Source organism: Camelus bactrianus, chromosome 23 (genome assembly GCF_048773025.1).
Source record: "Camelus bactrianus isolate YW-2024 breed Bactrian camel chromosome 23, ASM4877302v1, whole genome shotgun sequence".
Taxonomy (NCBI): domain Eukaryota; kingdom Metazoa; phylum Chordata; class Mammalia; order Artiodactyla; family Camelidae; genus Camelus; species Camelus bactrianus.
The window spans coordinates 23360737-23382754 of record NC_133561.1 but is presented as its reverse complement, the minus strand read 5'-3'; the positions used below and the strand labels follow the sequence as shown (position 1 = coordinate 23382754).

Below are 22018 nucleotides of genomic sequence, written 5' to 3'. Positions count from 1 at the left end.
CATTAGTCTGCATCATGACACTAACATCCCAGCGAGTCTGTGCTCTGAGGGTGGTACTTGCAGAAATGCTATCTTAGTAAGTTGCCTCGTCTAATGGATGCCCCCTGCGACAAGGAAAGAAACTTCTAATGGTAGAATGTTACAGAACTACAGGTGAATTTATGACTGGATTTCAAAACCCTTGAATTATATACCCTTCCTTTCCAATAATGGTAGCAGCAATTTTTCAGTTATCTATACCCTGCCAGAAGCCACATTAGGTATTGTACATGCATCATTGCAACAATGATGGGCATAAACAGTATACACTGTATTACTATTTTTACAACTCCATACTAGATATCAAAAAAAAAAAACACCCTGAAGCTCTGAGAGGTTAAGATCACAGAGCAAACATGTGATACACTTTCCATCATGCTGCAATGCCTTGCCAACAAGACAGCTCTTAATATTAAAATTTAAAACCAGCTACTGAATTTTAAAATAATTACAAAAAAAAACCCTAGCAATCTGTAAACACAGATGTTTAGAAGATATCAGTACAAAAATATCTAAAAGAAAATTTTAAAAATGTTGAGTAATTTTATAAATATAATAACAGAAGTATGGTTCATTGATTTCTTCTTTTATGTATTATCTGTAATTCTCTAATTTCTTTCCTGGTCTTATTTTATATTCAGTAGAAGTCATTCAATGAAAAAATGAATTTTTCTTTAAAGAGCATTTCATTTTAGAGTGAAGACAAATCTACATATAAAAATAGAGTTTGCTTAAAGTTCATTGTAAATATGTAATAAATTATTTCTGGACATACATGTACTATTTAGCTGATTTTTTTTCTACATTTTTGATAACTGTGCTTTGTTAAAGCCCATTTCTTTTACATAATATAGTTCTTATTACACCAGTGGAGACCATTTCTCATGAAAACAAATAGCATTACCTTCACAGTCAAGTAACAAAAATATTTCTAATCTCATACCAAAATATGCCACTTGTAAGCAAGAATCAATATAATGCAAAATAACACAACTAAATAATTTGGACTGTCCTTTGATACATCCTGACATATAGAGGACAGTGGTAATTTATACAGTACTTTTCTAAGTCAAATCAACACGTTCCAGGGATCAAAATAAGAGAAAGAAATACCTAAACCCAATGTCAATGTACCCATCATCATTCATTTGAAAAATCATTAAATATGAAAATGCTACACTAATTCTGTAGTGTTTATGTAAATAAAATATGTACTAGTAACTGGTAAAATCCACTTCAACAGGGAAGTTCAAAGAGAATCAGAGAGGTTGAGGGAGGTGGGACCTACTGACCCCAGTGTGAGGTCAGAGATGAGCTAATTCTCAAGGGAGGCCTGATTCCCCTTAGACTCACCACATGAAAATAAATGATTCTCCAATATTCACTTTTGGAGGCCACATTGAAAAAGCAATGCACTTCATGGAACTTTACCATCCGTAGTCCTGCTGATCCTTATGGACAAAGACAGTCTCAATTTTCAGTTTTCCCCCTTAGTTTCCTATTTATGTTCATGTACATGTTTTTTTTTAATATCTATCTGAATCTACAATGAAAACAGACTTAAGTCACTGTGTTCACTTCTATGGGAACAGAAGTATAACTTAAGGAAGGGTCCTTTCAAAAAGCTCTTCTTCTGACATTTATAATTTAACTACCAAACTATAGAAAAATTAAGAAAAGATTATTATATTTGTTAAAATGTTGTAACTATTAGGAGAGAACTAAAGAAAACCAAATTACATTTAATGCATTTTTATACTTAAAATTGTCAAAATTATTTTATATTAAAAGTATATTCTTTAATAACTAAAATCAGTCAGTGGATCATTCACAATAGTTTTCATCCAATGAAATAAAAATGCACTTACCAAACTTCAAGAGACATTTCCAGAATCATTTCAGTGACCTAAAACAGATATACTAGGTTATATATAGGTTATCATAAAATGTATGTTGTGTTATATATAATGCAAAGTCAACATAACTTTTGAGTGTCAGATTATGTTTAACCTAAATACTCTAAAAATAAAAGCAACATATGTCCATAAAGACCCTATATAAAAGGTGCATTTTCAATAAATAATTTTTTGCTATTTTTCATGATCTAAGCCTACTTTTAATGTCATTTTAAAAAGCATAAGAATTGCTCCGGCAAGGTTGTTTTCCACCTTCACTAAAATAAAGTAGTTTATTCCAAAAATCATTATTCATAAAACATAAAAATTTCCTGAGATCTCAAAACTATGAAGATTTGGAGCTGTTCCTGGGCCTCAAAATCAGAAGCCAAAGCTAAAGAAAGCCTGGGCGGAAATTCACACTTGCGCATTTGTGACAAGTGCAAGACCGCAGTAAACAGAAGACAGAATATCTATCCAAGGTGAATGGCAGGACCCAGGAGCCATCAAATGGTGGTCACCTTAAGAAACATCTATAAAATGGAATGTGGGCTCTGGTTTTGTTTTTTCAATGCAGTGAGAGCCAACCAAACTTATAGACGGATGCCATCATGTCCATGGACCAATTTTGGTTTAATGAAAAAGAACATGACTAATACGCACAGAGAAAAGGGGTATTAAAAGATGTCTTTCCAGAGACTATGAATCTGTTGTATAGAAAGACCCTCTCAATACTATCTCAGCCATTAGTTATGAATAATGTGACTTTGAATTGTTACAAGAACCAAATGAGAAACGTTTCGAGGGGTGCTGTTATTTTTACCACATCAGTTTACCGTAAGAACATAGTTAGAGTGAACCTGTTGAATACCTTCAAATAGAGCAGTGCTAGGATGTGTCTCTTAAAATGGGAAGAGGATAGTTTTAGAACCAACAAAAAATGCTATAGATTATTGGCTTTTGTTTTTCCTTTTTGGTTTCACAGGATGGAAAAAAATAAACTAGAAGGAGTTCTCCAAAAAGTTAAAATAAATTCATGGATAATTCTCAGTACTGAATTTTATAAGTGCGAAAAAGGCACTGAAATTATCTGTACAAAAATTTGCTTCTCCCACTAAACCATACGCACTGTCTTAAATAGGTCTCTATTACCAGTTCATTGCATGGTATTTGGCATACAGCATACAATCAGTAAGTGTCTGCTGAATTACTGTGTATGTGTGTGTGTGAGGCTGCACATCAGGTGTCTTTTCCTGTCAAGAAACACCTCATTGCTACTAGAGATAAAATCAGGGGCTGGTCCCACCCAGAGAGCAATTCCTGTGTATGGAATTCTATGAAACTTCATTCACCAAAGCTATATATAAATATTACTTTGAAGTAAATAAAATAATCAAGAATCCTAGTACACATGGAATTACACATGCCCAGATGAATCATAGTTCAGTTGTAAGTCAAAAAGGTAACTGGCTTCTAACCACTAACTGTAATTGCTCTGCATTCTATCAGTGAAAGGACTGCTCAGACCACATCCCAGCACGTTATGACTATTCCCCATTTCCACACTTCAAATGGAATCTTTCCCAAAGAGGGCTTGGAAAATTTTTTATATTGAATGAAGTTGTATTTGGTAAGAAAATCAAGACATAGGTAAAACATGGTCTGTTTAAAAACAAACAACAACAACAACAAAAACATTAAAAGCTGCTATTAAAATGAGACTAGATTTACTATATTTATCTCCAGAGGGCAAAAGCACCAAGGAAGAATGGAAATTAAGAGAACAATACTACAACTCAATATGGAGTTTTCTAATAAATGGAAAGATTCAAAGCTGGAATGGGCTTCCTACGCCAAAATGCCATCTCATAACAGAAATTGTTCAGGAAAAAGCTGGCTTCTCAACTGGCAGGTCCCTAAACATTTTACATTTTTAAATATTTGATGCTTGAATATAGCTCATGCCTACTTAGCCAACAACTTAATAAAAGGAAAATCAGCAGTGCTATGTTTATGGTCATATGTGTCTTCTCCATAAGAATGTCCCTTCTACATCCACCTACACCATTTTTGGCTAAGACATTTGTAATCCTAGACAGACTGAGGCTCTTTAAATGAAGGCAGGATAAGAGAAGAGAAGACACAAGATTTTTCTGCCATCTAGAGTCTTAAGAATGTGTTGCGCTAGGGGGGAAGGTATAGCTCAGTTGTAGAGCGCATGCTTAGCATGCACAAGGTCCTAGGTTCAATCCCCAGTACCTCTATTAAAACAAAACAAAACAAAACAATCTCCCCCACCAAAAAAAAACAAACAAGAATATGTTGCTCTGATTCTTGTCACTTGGGTTGGGCTCCTTACTTCCACATGTTGCCCACGTGGATAACCCACCACGTGGAGGAAATGTTAAACTCTTCCACTTGATGCGTTATGTTCAGACATGCTATGAAGGCGGGCATTTCCAGTCTCCCTGCTCCTTTCACCTGGAACAGGTCGTTCAGATAAAAGAGCCACAAAAATGTGTACTTCCTGTGAGGCATTAAACAATTATTGTCAACTCCTTCCCACACACTGCATGAAGCAGCTCTGCATGACCTTTTTCCAGGTGGCTTGCATTATCAAGGCAACCAGAAGGCAAGGTGACCAAATCTCCCTAACACCATGATACTTTGTCAAGAACAAGGACAATGAGGACTCCATCTCTTCTAGGAATGATGAATGCAAGAAGCAGGCTGTACTCATTGTACGTTTTGGGGGGAAACAACAATCTTGTCTTTGAATTCCACAATGGAAAGCAGTTTGAGATGCTTACGATGGGAGATGTTCAGCTGGGGAGGGAAGGGGAACTAGAGGAGAGAAACTATTTAAAAAAAAAAACAAATGCCATTTCAGACTCAAAGATAATTTTAAAAGTATCTAACCCACAAATTCTCTTGCAAACATTCCAGGGTTGTTTTGAAATAATAAAGCCAATGTAACAAGCAAAACGCCTGACACTGAAGAAGCCCTTTAAAATCATTATTTCAAAAAGATGCAAATAATTTTTAACTTGAAAATCTATCCTAGTAGTAAAGAGCTCATTAAATATGCCATGCCTTCTCTTATTAAAATCCTCCAGTATTTACAATTTTACTTTCAACAAAACATTATTTTGAATTCTGATCCCTTCTCAGTCAATTCACTCTTTTTTCCCCCCTTGGTAGAAACAAAAGGCAACTATTCACCATGTTGACTCAATAATCACATCTTTCAAGAGAATTAGATAACATTTTCTGCTTTATCTGTATATGCCTGACCTATGTGAGATAAAAAATAAAATTATATCCAAAAAATAAGGATCACTTTTACAAAGAATCATGTTTCCATAAACCATAATACCATCCTATGAAGAAGGAACCAGATACGGATCCAATAAACAGGCAATTCAAGTGCAGAGTGGAAAATACAACCCTGCAATACAAACAAGATTACATCTAAATAAATTTTGCATGTCTAAAATTGAATGATATGCTGCTAAAATCATCTTTTAAAATATATATGATCTTTTATAACACAAAAAACTAACATTTTTAAATTGAGTTATAATTCCATATAACATTATATTAGTTTCAGGTGTATAACGTAATGATTTGATATTTGTATATATTGCAAAATGATCAACACAGTAAGTCTAGTTAACATATGATTTCTTTAAAATTTATTTTTTATTTTTTTAAATTTACCTCTTTTATGTGTACAATTTGTCACCAATTTTTGATTTTAGAAATTATTTTTTGGAGGGGGAGGTAATTAAATTTGTTTCTTTGTTTTAATGGAGATACTGGGGATTGAACCCAGGACCTCATGCATGCTAAGCATGTGCTCTACCACTGTGCTCTACCTTCCCCCCATACGATTTCTTAATAAAACTAAATTAGCATTTATTACCAGGAATCATATAATCCCTCACCCAAGAGTCCAAGATAACTGTGTCCCCAAATATCCCAGTCTTAAAAGTTTGACAGATAAAAATACACTATTTCCCCTGTTGCCATGTCACACAGAGTCTTCTCCTGTTTATTTGACAGCAATCTTTTTCCTTAATTTAAGGTCCCTTTTCTTTACATGGACATTGGAAAATTCTGAAAGAGCTGTGTAATCATCAGCTATGATACGACAAATCCGATTTCCTTCAGCACTAATACTACCACTTTTTCTCCAAATGGGACTCTCTCAAGACTCTCAACTTCTCTTCTCTAAATTTCATTTAATTTCATTATGCCTGTCTGAGCCCTTCCCATAAGTTTCTGTATTTCCCATAAGTGCATTCATTATTCATTCATCCAAAAATGAAAGTATTTGATCGGTATCAGGTCGGGTGTGCAATGGTAAATCGCCTGAAAATGTTCTAGTCCCTGAGGGAGCATAGGTCCGGAAGAGAACCCCAAGGATACAAGAGCACTCTAAATCCCCTATAATTTAAGAGTTATAAACTGTGGAAGCATCAAAGCAGACTCACTTAAGCTTCCATGGCTAGCATCCCCAAATAAAAATGCATTCTCTCTTAAAGCCAGGAATTCTTTGACCTATGCTTGAACTTTGCCCTGCATAAATGTGATGGCATTCGCATCTTAGCCAGAGATCTCCCAAATTTCTCACAAAATTATGTATTTCTCTTGGTTTCTCTCCAAAGTCTGCTGTGTCTCATTCACTTAGCTAAATTGTAGTCTTTGTCTTCACACATCAATACATAGTTTTCCAGTGAAATCATCTTGAGACTAACTTAACATTCTGAACTCACCATCAAAACTCCCTTTTTTTTTTCAAGCTTTGCCACTATCTCTTCTATAGAACTTTCTGATTTATTTTCAAGTTGCAATCATGTATGAACAGTAATCAAAGAAAGCAGTCTGCCAAAATTAGATAACACAGAAACCATGAGACGTGGCTATTTTTAAACAATAACACTCACTTCCAAATAAACACGTCAAATTAAAACACAGTACAATGTAAAATCAGAGGCTGCCTTTCTCAGAGTATTGGCCAAGTCAAAAATTCATCTAGAGAATAAAGAAGTATAAACTCTCCTTCTTCAAAACCTCTCCTTACTTCAAAACCTTAGCATGTTCATGATTCTCTTGAAATGGGCTACTTTGCACAAAACAAATGAAATTCGTCAGAAACTCTATCTTTCCACTTTAAAATGGGGTACTGTAACCCAAAGTGACACTTGATATATTCAGTAATGGGTGACTAGAGCATTTTAAATTTTGAACTGTGTTGAAACAAATGACCACTAAATTTATAGGCTCTACCTATATATAAATAAGTTTACTTTGGTCAGTAAGTTCAAACAAGTAAGTAAATGTAATAGCCAGTAAATCAGTTTCATGAAGCACGTGACAAACAGTTAAATCTGGCCAGTATAATTATAATGAGAATATCTAATATTTATTTAAATGCTTACTGGGTCAGGCACTATTCTAAAACTTCCCATGTATTTATTTACTCACTTAACCATAACCACAACCCTTAGGGGTCGGTACTATATACAATTTTGTTTGACAAATGAGGATGCATGGCAAAGAGAAAAAAAATAACTTGTCCGACATCACACAGTGAATAAATAGCCGAATCATGATTCCAACCCAGACGGTGGCTGTCTGACTCTGAGCCTGGGGTTACAGCAGCACGTCCCACCAGTTTCTCTCAAATGACAACTCTGATGCTCTTGAAACTTATGACTCCAACAAACATAACCTAAGCCAGATTTTATAAATGCTATCAGGGAACTGTGGGCCCAGCCCTAAGATTGGTTTTCTTCTCAAAAAAAAAAAAAAAAAAAAAAAAAAAAGCAGCAGCTCTAAAACTGAGTTGAATGATAAACCATAGTCTCAGGAAAAGCTGAATATATTCCTGCTTTCCAACTTCATCTGGTCCTCACTGCCACAAGGCAATCATTCTAATCATTCTTACCAACCCATTAAAGCTACTGCCACATTTAGTTTGCTCAAGTTCAAGTCACCCTGTCTAGTCCTTATACCTGTCACTTTCAACAGAAGTCTGCTAGAGCTGCCTCAACTTTTTTGTTGTCATTACAAAACATTCTCTATCTTTACCTACTAACTTCAAGCCAAATCCTGTTTGCTCTAAATTCCCCCATTACCTGGTCAAAAACCTTCCATGACTCACTGCTTCAGTAAGATAACATCCAAATTCCAGCACCCTGAATTTAAGCTCTGCTAAGGTTTGATTCCCATGTACCTGTCCTCCCTTCACACATGAACACTCTGCTCCCATCACCCTCAGCTACACACCATTTCCTGAACAGGCTGGTCCTTTCTGGTCCCAGGTCTATGAGCAAAGGCTCAGGCTGTTCTCTCCACCAGAGTGGCCTTCTAGCCCTTTAGCGATCCAACCACATCCTTCCTTTAAGGACAAGCCCACATCACTGATATCCACTGTAACCCACAGAAGTCCACAGGAACCCCATCCCCCCTTTGCCTCTCTGTCCTCACCTCCTACCACTCTCCCTGCTACTCCTTGTGTTCCAGCCATGCCCTCCTCCTTGCTGTTACTCAACACACCAGACAACTTTCTGCCTCGGGACCTTTCTACTCAAAGTGCCTTCTGCCTGCGGGTATCATCAGAGATAGTTTTCTTGGCCACATTTTTGGAACTGCATTTACAACCCTCCTCACACACATATATACCTATTCCCTTCTCCTCCTTCATTGGTTTATTTAGCACTTATCTCTATCACTATCCAACACAGATATCTTTTATCTATTTACCTTATCAAGTAGAACATAAGTTCCATGAGGGGTTTCTGTCTGTTTAATGCTGAATAGGTAGTGTCTAGAGACCGTTTGCTGCATAGTAGGTGCTCAATAGTTATTTGGGAAATGAATGAGTGGAGAATAATGCCTTCTTTTAATTCTCATTGTGCACATTGTCTGCATTATTTATTTAGTACTTGAAATTATAATTTGTAAATACCAAACTCTAGTTAATGATCTGCTGAAGTATTTAGGGGTAGAGCATACTGTTGTCTGCAATCTGTTTTTAAATGTATCAAAAAAGTAAGATGGTTTGATGGATGGATAGATGGACAGATACATGGCAAAGCAAATAGTGTAAAATGTTAACTGCAGAATCTAGGTAGCAGTTATATGGGTATTCAATGGATAAATCTTTCAGCATTGTGTATACTTGAAAATTTTGATAATAAAATCTGAAGAAAAAATATAATGCCTTAGAAAGGCCTTCCTTGACTGTACAAATTTAGTTGCTCACTAACTGTTCTCTATGACATCCATTTCATTTTATTCACAGTATTTACCACTAGTTGATGTTGTGTTGACTATCCTTTTGCTTTCTGTTGCCTATTTACTTTCCCCACTAGAATGCAAGCTCCCTGGAAACCAGGACATCGTCCATCATGTCCTCTGCTGTTTGCCCACCTAGAATATTGCCTGCAACACAACCAGAGTTTAACAACTCCTAGGTAAGTAAATCCATGAATAGATGCTGCCTGATACTGCTTATATTAATAACCAACTTACACAAGAACGTCTACTCCTTTCCAAGTGGACTACTAGTTTTTTGAAACTGAAGCTTTTGTAGCTTTCTTAATATTAAGCAAAGTTTTAGGTGCACAATAAAGGCTCAGAGTCTCATATTTTAAAATAATCTATTAATAGGTCAGTACTTTAAAACTGCATAATACAGACTTTGATGATTGCATTATTATTTTTTTCCCATATCCATGAAGTGGGAAAAAATTGAAAACTTCTGGGTGAAAACAGTCAAGTGAAAAACAAGGTATTCTTTCCTTCCCCCCCTCCCCCAGAAAGACAGATTATTTATGCGGGGGTTGGGGGTAGAGGTGGGTGGGACGGAGAAGAATCAAACACAAGATAAAGGAAATAGTCAGGTGCTCTAATTTTTGGTCCAAATTCTAATTTCCTTTGTAGAGTAATGATTATGCTTTTTACTGGACTGGGATAACCGGAAAAAGAAAGGGGAGAGGAGGGGAGGAGAGGAGAGGAGAGGAGAGGAGAGGGGAGGGGAGGGGAGGGGAGGAACCCTAGAAATTAGGATTGATGATGGCATCTACACTTCTACAAAGAAAATGTTCATACTGTAAAATCCCTCAAGGGAGGGCAATAGTCACGATCTGTAAGCCCCTTATAACCTGCAGAGAGAAAAAAAGCAACTAACAGTCAAACCTATTAAATACACATGTAAATTTTCCTTGTGTTAGCACTTCACGCAGGGGAGGCCGGGAGAGAGCAGGATCCTTAGACCGCAGAGAGTTAACTCCATCAGCCGCCCCGCTTGTCCAGGACACCCAGGGCCCGGCAGAGCTCTCCTCACAGCCTTCACAGAACTGTCGAAAGCGCCTAAAACTGGGGTACCAAGAGCCCGAGAACAGCATTTCCAAATGGGGCGCCAAAGGTGAATGGGACAGGAACTGACGGACCAGGGATGTTCGAAAGAACACGTACTCCTCCAGCCATTCGGACACTGACCTGGGAGCCACCATGACGCCCTCTGGGGCTTCCGTGCAAGTAACGAGCCGAGACCACGGTGGACACCGAAGGAGACGGCCGCCCAGCCCCACCTGCTGTAAGTTTCCCACGCCGCCATAGCACCCAGGCCCACCCCCGCCATCTTCCCGGCGGTCCTTTCGCCCCGCGCCGACCTACGGAAACGCGCACAGCACTCAGGAACAGAGGCTGCGCATGCGCTGCCGGCTGGAAGGCAGAGCTAAGGTAATTCTTCCTAGATCACAGAATTTTATAAATTAGAAAGGATCTTAGAAATAAATTAATTGAAACCTTCATTTTAGAAATGAAGCAAATAAAACTCAGAGAGAGAATGACAACTCAGCCATTCTAGAGGGAGGTTAATGACAGTGACAAAATGAGAGTCCAGGTCTCTCAATTCCCAGTTCCCACCCTGAGTGGGAATCAGGCAGGGTCTCCATTTTTCCAGCTGGCTCCTTGGCCACAGAAATCACTCTATGTTGACCCAGTCTTAACTTTCAGATAACAAAAATTTGAAGGGGATTTTGCTAGTAATGTCTCGGCTTGAAGTATGAGTCCTTCCTTTGCCAAATCCAAACGGTCTTATTACACCGGACTGCTTTAACAGTCTTCAAGAATTGTTTAAAAATCTCTTCTACATAATTCCCTCACAATTTGTTTTCGCTTGCAGCCTCCGTAAGCACTGTAGAAAAAAGACTGTTCTCCTCTGCACCATGGGCATTCAGGGGTGAGGAGAGGCTGGATGGCTTGCCTCTCACCACATGATCTGGGGGGCCTCAGAGGGCTCCCCAACTAGCCATCACCCATTTCCCTTTCTCCCACTACCATCCCAGGTCACCAATTCAAAAAATCATCATTGAAAACAAACAAACAAAAACTACAAAGGGCTCTTGAGAACAGAGTAAGGAAGAAAAGTTGTTTGGCCAACTGTTTTCTCAAGCACACTAAAGAAAATAATTATGTAAGCTACTGAAAATTCAAGAATGTAGAAAGGCTTTTTTACAGCCTGGGTGTTACAGCACCTCAGCATAGGAAATGACGGGAGGCGAGGAAATACTTGTTTTCCTACAGTATCTTCTCTTATAATCAGCCTTTGTGTCATAGGCTGAAGAGCGGGGGGAAAAAACCATTATACTTTGGAAAGGTCAATCCATGCTTACAAAGCCCCCAACAAAGGTTTATTGAGAACCGATTCTAGCAACGTGCTGTAGGTAAGGTCTGCGCATGTCAGCCTTTGACCACCTCTAACTCCCTACCCCACTGCCTACCAACGTGTTCTGTAGGTAAGGTCTGCGCATGTCAGCCTTTGACCACCTCTAACTCCCTACCCCACTGCCTACCAACGTGTTCTTGCCAAGCTGTGTAACTGCCTTCCCCCAACTTGCTTTCTTCTTTCAAGATTCCATGCCTTTGTGGTTTCTTCTGCCTAGAATGCTCATAACTGCTTTTCTGCACAATGAAATTCTACTCTTTTCTCATGGTATAATAACAGCAACAACAAAAACAACAATTTTTAAAGTGATTAATCTGTATCAGGCACTATTCTAAGCACTATAAGTATATATGGATACATCTAGGTGAGTATTATATTTATATAGATTCTTATAATCAATGATCAGTATATATTTTATATGAAATGTTATATACTAAATAAATATAAAAACTAATATATAATCATTTTATATATAATGTCTAAATATTTTAAATATATTTATATATAGTATACATTATAATACATATTTTATATGCATAATTAACTCATTTAAGTATAATGATTTTCCTATGAGATATTATCTTCACTCTACAGACAAGTAAATTGAGGTCCAGACAGGCTAAGTGATTTCCTCAGGATGAAACAGACAGTAAGAAACAGAGCTGGGATTTAAACACCAAACAACTGGCTTCAAATGACAAGGTGTTAACCACTATGTTCACTGTTCAACCTGCTCAAAACCGCCTACTGATATGAAGTCATCCCTGGTCTCCTCTCACAATGCAATCTTTCTTTATTCTGTCTTCCCACTGCACTCTGTACATACATTACTGATACTTATCTTACTGTATGGTGGGTTCTTTTCATCACAGGTGTCTCCCTATGTACACTTCCTTTTCCAAATCCCACCCCACCGCCACCCCAGATGAAGATAATTGAGGGAAGAGCTTCCTGTATCTTATTTTTCCTTACAAGCCTTGAATACAGCACAGTGGCTGGTAGACTCCAATAAATGTTCGAAAAGGGAATGAATGAAATAACTTTAAAAAAAAAGGTCAACAGAAATGTGGGGAGTGTATCTCTTGGCACTGGATAGAAAACATATAGAAGACATACTTTCTGGAGTAGCTAAAGGGATCAGTAGGGATTGTGTGACTGGAGTGTCCTCAAGGCAGCTAGGTCTTTCTGACTGCATGAACTGGTCAGGTAGTCCTTTGGGTTTAAGTTGCTCTCCAAACAGGTATACATTCATTCGATAAATACAAACTATTTAGCTCTGTAATCAGGCATGCATAACCAGTATTCCAGTTTCCTGACCTATAGAATTTTAGTTTGAACAGTTTAAATGATTTCGTCCCAATGAATACCACAGATAATTATCATGGGGGTTCAGAAGATGGAAGAGGTCATTTGGGGTGGTAACAGGAAAGGAGGCAAGAGAAAGGATAAGCAGATTTGGGCAAGGGGAAATATTTAAAAAGTCATTCCAAGGAGCAAAAACACACAGCTGCTCCCAATAAGAAGAAATTAATAGATTAACTAGCTTTCCGAATCCTGGTTTACCAGTTGTTTATATTTCTCACTGGAAACTACTAAATCAGATTCCTATAAATTCAGAATCCAATGTTTGCTGTGTATAAATAATTTTTCTAAGGTCTTATTATTCTTAAGTAAATTATTAAAGTTTCAGAAATGCAGCAAACCTAGAGATAGAAAGAAAGAGGAAGAAAGAAGAAGGAAGGAAGGAAGGAAGAAAAAGAAAAGAAAAGAGAGTCCAAACATTAAACTCCCCAACTTTCCAGATGAAATAGGTTTTAACTGACATAAGGATGAAAAATTCTGTTGGGTTGCTTACTTGGTTGAAAATAAAAGGAACCTCTTTCTTCTCTCCTACTTTCATAGATGATATGGGAAATGTTGCTGTCCCAAGCGTTTCATCCATGACATAATTGGCATCCATTAACGTGATCTAGAGAGAGTTAAAGGTAGAGCACAGGTATAAAATTTCCCTTGGATCTTTGGAAATTATATGTAAAATCTCCACCACACTTAACATATCATTGGAGAACTTTCATCTTTTTAACAGTCATTTGAGATCCTCAGTCCTTAACTGGTAAATAATACTCTGTCTTTTCTTTCTGAATACCATATTTGCTTCTAAAATAATAATCTTTTTCACTTTCCTGATTGACTATTCATTGTCATGTTTTGAAAAACGGAACTTTATCCCCTCTCAGTAGAAATGCTATTTTTGAATTTGAGAAAGAAATTAATGTAGAAGATCCATGCAGTTATATTGGAAAAGATGCATTCTAACTTATTTTAAAGCTAATTATTTTAACAAAGTTAACTTATTTTAAAGTCTTGATCAATTGACAAGATTTTTATTCTGTTGGACTTGGATCCTCCTCTTTATAACAGACAATACGTTTACTCCAAAGCACATGGGAGGATAAAAATTCTTCCCAGCCCTACCTAACTCCTGCATTTCCCATTGGACACTCACATAACTTGAGGTGCAGCAGCTAGAAGCTAGTCTACCACATACTGCACAGCTGGAATCCAACTCCACCTAACTGAGGAGAATGAAGGCAGTGAGGGGACAAACTCAAGCATCAACCTCAACATGACGATGACCATCTCACAGTCCCCAGATGACTCACTCACCTCCAAAACATTTTCCTGATTAGGATCCAAAATAAATTCAAAGGTCTCATTCCACACAGGGTTTATGTCATTATTGAAATGTCTTGTCCTCTTCCTGCTATCAGGGGTTGAAGAGATGAAAAGTTCCACATAGGGGTCTGGAGTGTCAACTATAGACAGTAAACATAAGCGAGAAGGAGGCAAAAATGTGATTAGTTCCCCATTTGTTTTTATTAACATGCATTGTCAGGTTATTTTCAATGACTCTGCACTAACATATTCAAAATGTCTGAGACAAAGTAATATATAATAGAAGAACATCATAGGTTATATACTTTTTACATATTATGTCCCCACACTTCCTGTCCTGTGAGAGGGAATCATTTATTAGGTAATTTATTCAGAAGGGCATGTTCACTGTAGTCAACATCTCAGTCCAACTACCAGACAATAATAACAGGGCTATGATGGTGAAAGATCATGAGTTCAGGGTCATCACCATTGTCTATATCAGAAAAATTAACCTACTATGTTATTTGCCAAACAAAATAAAGTCAGTGTGACATAAATATTGTTCATAGTTATAAGGCTGCCTTGTACGGTTGTACAGGTTGTGCACTGAAGAACTCATGGGGAGGCATTTACATAAGTAGTCAACATATATTTCTGTATTTATTATGGCAGTATTCCACCAGATGGAAATGGGTGTCTCAAGGAAGTGACAGCTTTTTCTGTTACACATAAAGACTCACTTGAGTCGGCATGATATGGGTGCCACTGGAAACAGAAAGAAACAACTGCAAATAAAGGAACTACTTTTAAAAAAAAGGAATGACTTCAATTTCCTCCCACTATATATACACACACATACTTAACAACAAGGCTACTGACCAAAAGTATGGAAATATTGATCACTCTCTCTTTGATGGTTCCTTTGAATCTTTCATCTTATAGCACTTGTGGTCAGGAACCAAGTCTTACTCATCTTTATATCTTCAGAACCTAACAACTATCACAATATTTAAGGTCTCCTAACTTAAGGACTCGGCTTTTTAACACATCCTTTCCCATGTGGCCATTATAACTCATAACCATAAAAAAACAACCATCAAGTGATGACTGACAGAATCTCTGTTGAGCACTTCACATGCATGAGTCTCATTCACATCTCACAACAGCACTATAAGGTAAATACTTTGTTTTCAGTGTTGAGGCAATAGGGACTGAGAGATGCTAAGCAATGTGTCCAATATCACATAGCTAGCAAGTATCAGAGCAAGATCTGGCTGCAACAATCATTCTCTTAATGGCATCATGCTCCTAAGTGTTAACGGTGTCTTCATATGGTATGGATTGTGATGGAAAGAGGACCTAGACTTGGAATTTTGGAGTTGAGGAGGAAGGGAGATAAGAGTGGAAGGGAGGGTAAGGGTGGAAAGAGAGACAGGTAGAGAGGTTAACACAAAAAGATACAAAAATTGAAAATGTAAAAGAAAACATAATAGGTCTTAAATGATTGACTTTCAAAGACAACTTTGAAAAAATATACTTTGTTCTTTCAAAAAAAGTTACGATCATCAAATAACATAAGCAATGCCCTTCACTTAATTTTAAAACTCTGCTCATAACTCTTCTTCACAGTCATCATATTTTTAAGTGTGCTTTTTTACTCTTAAGTGGGGAGATCTACAAATGAGGTATAAGCATTTGGGATTGTCTCCTAGTTATTTTTTGCATTTGGTCAAGGGCAGCTGAGTCTCAAAGTGAGAGTGTAACATAAATGCCTAGAGTTTGGATTAAAAACACAGATGCTTGACCCTCATCCCCTAAGACCCACAGTAGACCTGTAGTGGGACTAGGGAGCTGCATTAAAAAAAAAAAAAAAAAAAAACTCAACAAGTTCATACTGTATAGCGCAGGGAACTATATTCAATATCTTGTAGTAACCTATGGTGAAAAAGAATATGAAAACAAACCTACGTACGTTCATGTATGACTGAGGCATTGTGCTGTACACCAGAAACTGACACAACATTGTAAATGGACTATACTTCAGTAAAAATGAAAAAAAAAAAAAAAAAACAATAACTCTAGCTTACACTGATGTCGGTCACACTTGATATTTTTTCACTATTTATTTATGGATTTATTTTAATTGAAGTAGAGTTGATCTATAATATTTTAGAGAGAAGGAAATAGCTAGTTACTGCAATTGCATGCATGTATGTACATATGCATATATTTATGTTGAAATATAATTGACATATAATACTGTGTAAGTGTAAGGTGTATAATGTGTTGGTTTGATACATTTATATATTCCAATTTCTAACCCAAGGCTTAGATCTCTCAACAGGACCATAGAGGACAACTTGGAAAACAGAAAACTGGTCAGAAAAGATGGCAACAGGAAACGGGCCAAAGGAGAAGAAGACATGATACAAGGGGATTCAACTTGTTCCTCGAATAACAGGTAACTGTTCCTTTTCCGTTTCTGCCATGGTGCCAGTGTTGCAAACCACACATAAAACTACATGTTAAGAATAGCAGATGGTAGAAGATGATAAAGAAAAAGACTTTTCCTCTTTTGAGTAAAAGTAAATGTGTGATTTTAAGGAGAATATTCACTTGGCACTTCAGATTAAATGTACAAAAATGGAGCCCTTCCTTATCCCATAGAGCTGGTTCTGTCTTATGGGACTAATGCTCTTTTTTACGCTTCCCCCAAAATATTAAAAACACAAACCCAAGCAAAAGCCAACCCAAAAAACAAGTGTGTGGGAAGGGAGACATGCAGATGGTAAACCTCATTCATTTATTCAACAAATATTTGGGTGCCTGCTGTCTGCCAGGAATTGCCTGTCACGAAGCAGTTTGGCTTGGATAGGGAGCCAGGCACGAAAGTGCAGATCTGAATTATGGAAGTGAGTCAAATACTAATAGCCTAATTTTAGAGGCAAGAGTAAATAGAAGACAAGCAGATACACTGCACCCATGACTAGTAACTCAGTCACCCAGATGATTACACATACATAGAGTCAAATCGTAGGAGGAGAAATTGCCTTTTGAAGCTTGATCTTCATTTAAATCCTTGAAGAAGAGGAGGGACAGATTTTCTGGGGTCAAACAAGGAAGAGAAAGTGAAGTTGCTTGGATGGAACCAGATAAGCACAGGATGCAGCAAGTTGAAAGTCAACCAGTGATATTACCATCTTCTCAGCCATTTTGGACTCTCAGTGGGTCATGTTTTACCAGATTCTAACTCTGACAAATGTTAAAGAAAACACGATACAAGATTTCAACCCTACGTTTACATGTCAAAACACCAACAGACTTTTTCTTAAAATTGGAATCCAGTTCAAAGCTGTCATTTTCGATTTTTATTCTTTTTACATTTAAATAAAGACTTCAAAATGTTGGTCAAGATAGGTGGTTCTTCAAGTTTCTCCTCTTGCTTCATTAGCAAGAGAGCTCAAAGTGGAGATGTCAAAGGGTGCCAGACAGTGGAAAACCACTGACAGCTGCAAACTGTGATACTGCAATCTGCATCAGTGCTCATCTCTGCAAGTTAAGAAGCATCTGTAGCAGTGGTAGACACCGCACGATGAAAAGAAGTTTTAAGAAGCTAGTTTAAAATTGGACTATGATAATCACATATCTCAGCTCACTTTTTTTTTTTTTTTTTTTAACGTACTCTATAATCTTCCTTGGTGTGGCAGCACGTGGAAGCTTTGAAAAGGAAAAGCAGTCCATTTGGACAGCAAAACTTAGTCCAGTGCTTTAGAGAAGTTCCTAGAAATGCATTAAGGAGAGAAAAAATAATTCAAACATAGGAAAAGCAATTTTTTTTCCCTCACCTGTGTACTTATTGCGGAGCTTTGTGAATTAATGCCTATGGGGGACTCAGTGTCATGTCACTGATTCAGCTTCACCTTGATTAGCTCCAGCCAAACAGGTGGTAGAGGAAATAGGTGATGTGTGGGCAAGGACTTCCTCATATCTTATCCTTTTATCTAAATCTTGACTAACAAAAATGTTGGAGGTGTGGGATACAGCTCTTTTTTACTCCCATAAAGATGACATGAAACTACATGCACCAGAAATAGCTTCAGAATTCCAGCATTATAAAACTTCTCATAAACTTCAGTCGTTTAAGGAGCGCCCGCCTAAAGAAATAACCGGTCCATCTGTCATTTTGGCTCTGTCTGAGTAATACATGACTCATCCCAGGAGCTAGTGGCAGCTTCTCAACTCCAAGTTTGATTTTAAATATGGTCCATTTGCTTTCTCATATACATTTTGCTCAGTAGCAACTTAAACCCTTTTGCTTCAAATAAATATGACTCATAGCCTGTTACAATTCACATAATATACAGCAAAAAAACTCAAAAGGAAAAGTCCCCCCAAAGTCACAGTCATAATATCATATGCTGAATAACTATGACCCACGGCTGGTGAGCTTAAAGCAGTGTTTCCCAAAGTGCAGTCCAGTAAAGTATCTGCACAGAACCACGTGGAGTTAAAAACGCAGACATTCTCTTTCTCTTACGCAGTGATTTTTGTTTTTGTTTTTTAAATCATGCCCCAGATATTCCTCACGCTTTAATTCTGCATTTTATCTCCTTTTTGGTCTCTGTATTTCAGTCAGGATATTTTCTACTGACCTATTCAGTTCACTAATTCACTCTCTTCAACTGTCTCCAAAGTACAGTAAAAACCATCTACTGAGTTTTTAACTCTCAAGAGATTTTAGTTCTAAATTTTCCATTTTCTTCTTTTCTATCTATCTGGCTCCCTGGTAAAATTCTTCCTCTTGCCATCTATTTTCTTGCACGTATTCATCTTAGTTATTTTAAAGTCCATACCCAGTACTTTGGAACTGTTTATTTTTCTTGATTTTGTGGGGGGTTGGTTTGTTTGTTTTTGGTCCACCTGGCAATTCTTGACTGATGTCAGTCCTTTTTACAAAAAATTGTGGGGGAGCTAGATCTCCGTCCTTGGAGGACCCATCTTACCCATCTTATTCTTGGGCAGGCAGTGCAAATGGGATGGATCTGCTTGGTTTAATCAAAAATTGAACTGATTTAAATCTTTGCTAAGGCTCAGTCTACCTCTGTTCCCTCCCACCCGAAGCTTCTCCACTGGGAGCCTGGGGCATTTTCTAGACCCCTTTTATTTGGCCGTTCTGATGTCCATTTTACTTTCCTCTTAGCGCTGTGAGACTGCCAGTAACTGATTTGTTTTTCTCATGTTCCACATTTGCTTCGTAGCCTGTTGCCCTGCACAGATCACGAGTTTGGCTCAGAAACGTGGTAAAGGCACTGACTTTCAGGCTTCTCTCTGCTTCCCTTCTCTCAGGGATCTTGCCCCTCAGATTCCAACTGACTTGGTTCTGAAATCCAGTTCTTATGTCCCCAAGTCCTTTGAGATTGCCAAAGCTCTGGTGGAGTCCCCGCCTCTTCACTGCTTGGCTCCTTCTCACATGCCAATCACCCCTAAACCTGCCCAGATTCCACACTGGACTGAGGGGAAGTGGCTTGCTGAAAACTGGGTCTACTTCAGCCACTTCTCTTCTCTCTGAGATCCTGGTCCCTCAAATTCCAGTTGACTCAGCAGCTTTTCAATCCTTTGGACAAATTTAAAAAATTAATTTTATCTATGTTTTCAAAGTTGGTCTTCAGAGAAATGAATGCTCTGCTATTAGCTACTTCAGCATAGTCGAGTGACTATGTAGCTATTAATTTAACCAAACACTTACTAATCCCAATTCTTTTTAATTTCAACCCTCCACACGACTGTTCAGACATTCACTGCTTTTCCCAAGTCACCTTCCCTACTCACTACTCCTTGTCTGAGGATGCGACTCTGGTTCACATTGTGCTGGGGAAGCAAAAGAAGAGGATCAAACGCCCTCTTCCAATTTCCCCTCCCTGTACCTCATATTTCAAAAATACTTAGTTATAATTATAATTTAAAATGGTACTTTATTCATACTTAATTCTTCCCTCATGTCTTAGAAGAAAAAGTTTCTATATACTCATCTCTCAATTTCAAATGATTCCACCTCCTCTCAGAGAGTTCTTATGTATTTACACCCAACCCAAAGGGAAGGGTATAGCTCAAGTGGTAGAATGTCTGCCTAGCATGCATGAGGTCCTGGGTTAAGTCCCCAGTACCTCCATTAAAAAAAACCAAACATATATATATACATATATCTGGGACATTATGCTGTATACCAGAAACTGATATATTGTAATTGACTATACTGCAATTAAAAAAAAAAGAACCCTCAATGTGTACCCTTCAAGTCACACAGCACGCATCAGTCCTACAGTATAATTATTCTCAGATCCTTTGAAGCCAGTCACCTTCAGGTTTCGATGGCAGCCATCAGGCATTCCTTCATTTCCTCAAGGCCACAAGGAGGAGGTGGTACAAACAACAAATAGAAGATTCTTGATTATGTGTCCATATATAATCTACTACTGAGTAATACATTTTGAATTTCTTTCCCTAAATGCAGGATGAAAGAAAAAGCAAAACAGAACCAAAAAACTGAAGTAAAAACTTATTCTTTTTCCTAACTTTCTTGTTTTATTTCATGGTACCATCATTTCTAGCTAGAAATTTGAAAGTCATTCTCTTCTTACAGCTTGTCTCCAACATTATCTGTTTCGCCTCTAACATGCCTCTCACATCTGGCTGCTCAGATCCTCTCAAAATATCACTGCCCCAGGTCAACTAAGCTACCTGGACTATTCACATAATCTTGTAGTTGATAATTTTTCTGCAATTAAGCCACTCTCCATAATGCTGCCACAGTCATCCTTGTGAAACACACTTTTGACCTTCACTGCCTATGAAGGGAGCTGAGAGAGGCCTACAAGCTTCCTCCACCCCCACCACCACTACCGGACCCCCAGTTTCCTTCCAGTCAGTGACCCTCCTCCACCATGCATGGGAACATCACTCTTGCAAGTCAACATTTAGCTCCACAGAGCATCTCTGGAATCCACACATTTCAAACACTTCACACAGACTGATGGCAGAAGCCTCTGTTCTGTCTCAGAGAACATTGCTTCTCTTTCACTTGTGCATATCACTATGTTCTCACATGGCATTTATTTGATGACTAAATGTTACTAACTAATAACTGAACGTTATTTAAGTCGTTGTCCTTGTCCTAAGGCTACGCAAGATAAGGGTCCAAAGACTGTACACTTACAGGATGAGTGGAATGAGATGTTCTCACTACTCTTCCCTTATCTAGTTCATAAGTCAACTAGTTGTTCTATTTTCCTATCAGGTTAAACTGGCTAATGCATATCATGTCTCCTAGAATTATACTTAAAATAAAAAAAATTCTATGTAGAGCTTCAACTTGCTGATTTAGGTATTATTCTCCTCACCATGGAAAGTGAGGGCACTGAGACTCAGAGGCATTTAGTAAGTTGATCAAGGTCATTGAGACAGAGGAGTTTAACCTAGTCTTTCTGAAGCCGAATTTCTTATTCTTTCAAATTTATCAACACTGATAACTCTAACCTCTTTTTGCCTCTTTTTGCCTGCCTTCATGATGGCAGGAACCACAGCCTTCCTGCTCACTACTGTGTCCAGGAGTCTAGCACAGAGTCTGAAACATTATAGGGACATGATATTACTGATGTAATGGCTGATGGATTAGCCCTGAGCAACA

At 37.8% G+C, this 22018-nt stretch overlaps 1 protein-coding gene across 2 annotated transcripts in view; it reads right to left on the bottom strand.

Annotated features, from left to right (window-relative positions):
* The window catches only part of PLA2G4A (phospholipase A2 group IVA), a 185136-nt gene that overhangs the window by 50782 nt on the left and 112336 nt on the right, over positions 1 to 22018 (bottom strand). For both annotated transcript variants that reach the window (XM_074351811.1, XM_074351810.1), the window contains exons 4-6: positions 14344 to 14492; positions 13532 to 13645; positions 1908 to 1945 (exon numbers count right to left, since the gene is read on the bottom strand). In XM_074351811.1, coding sequence (XP_074207912.1) covers positions 1908 to 1945; positions 13532 to 13645; positions 14344 to 14492 — 301 coding nt within the window. The remainder of the gene's footprint in view (positions 1 to 1907; positions 1946 to 13531; positions 13646 to 14343; positions 14493 to 22018) is intronic.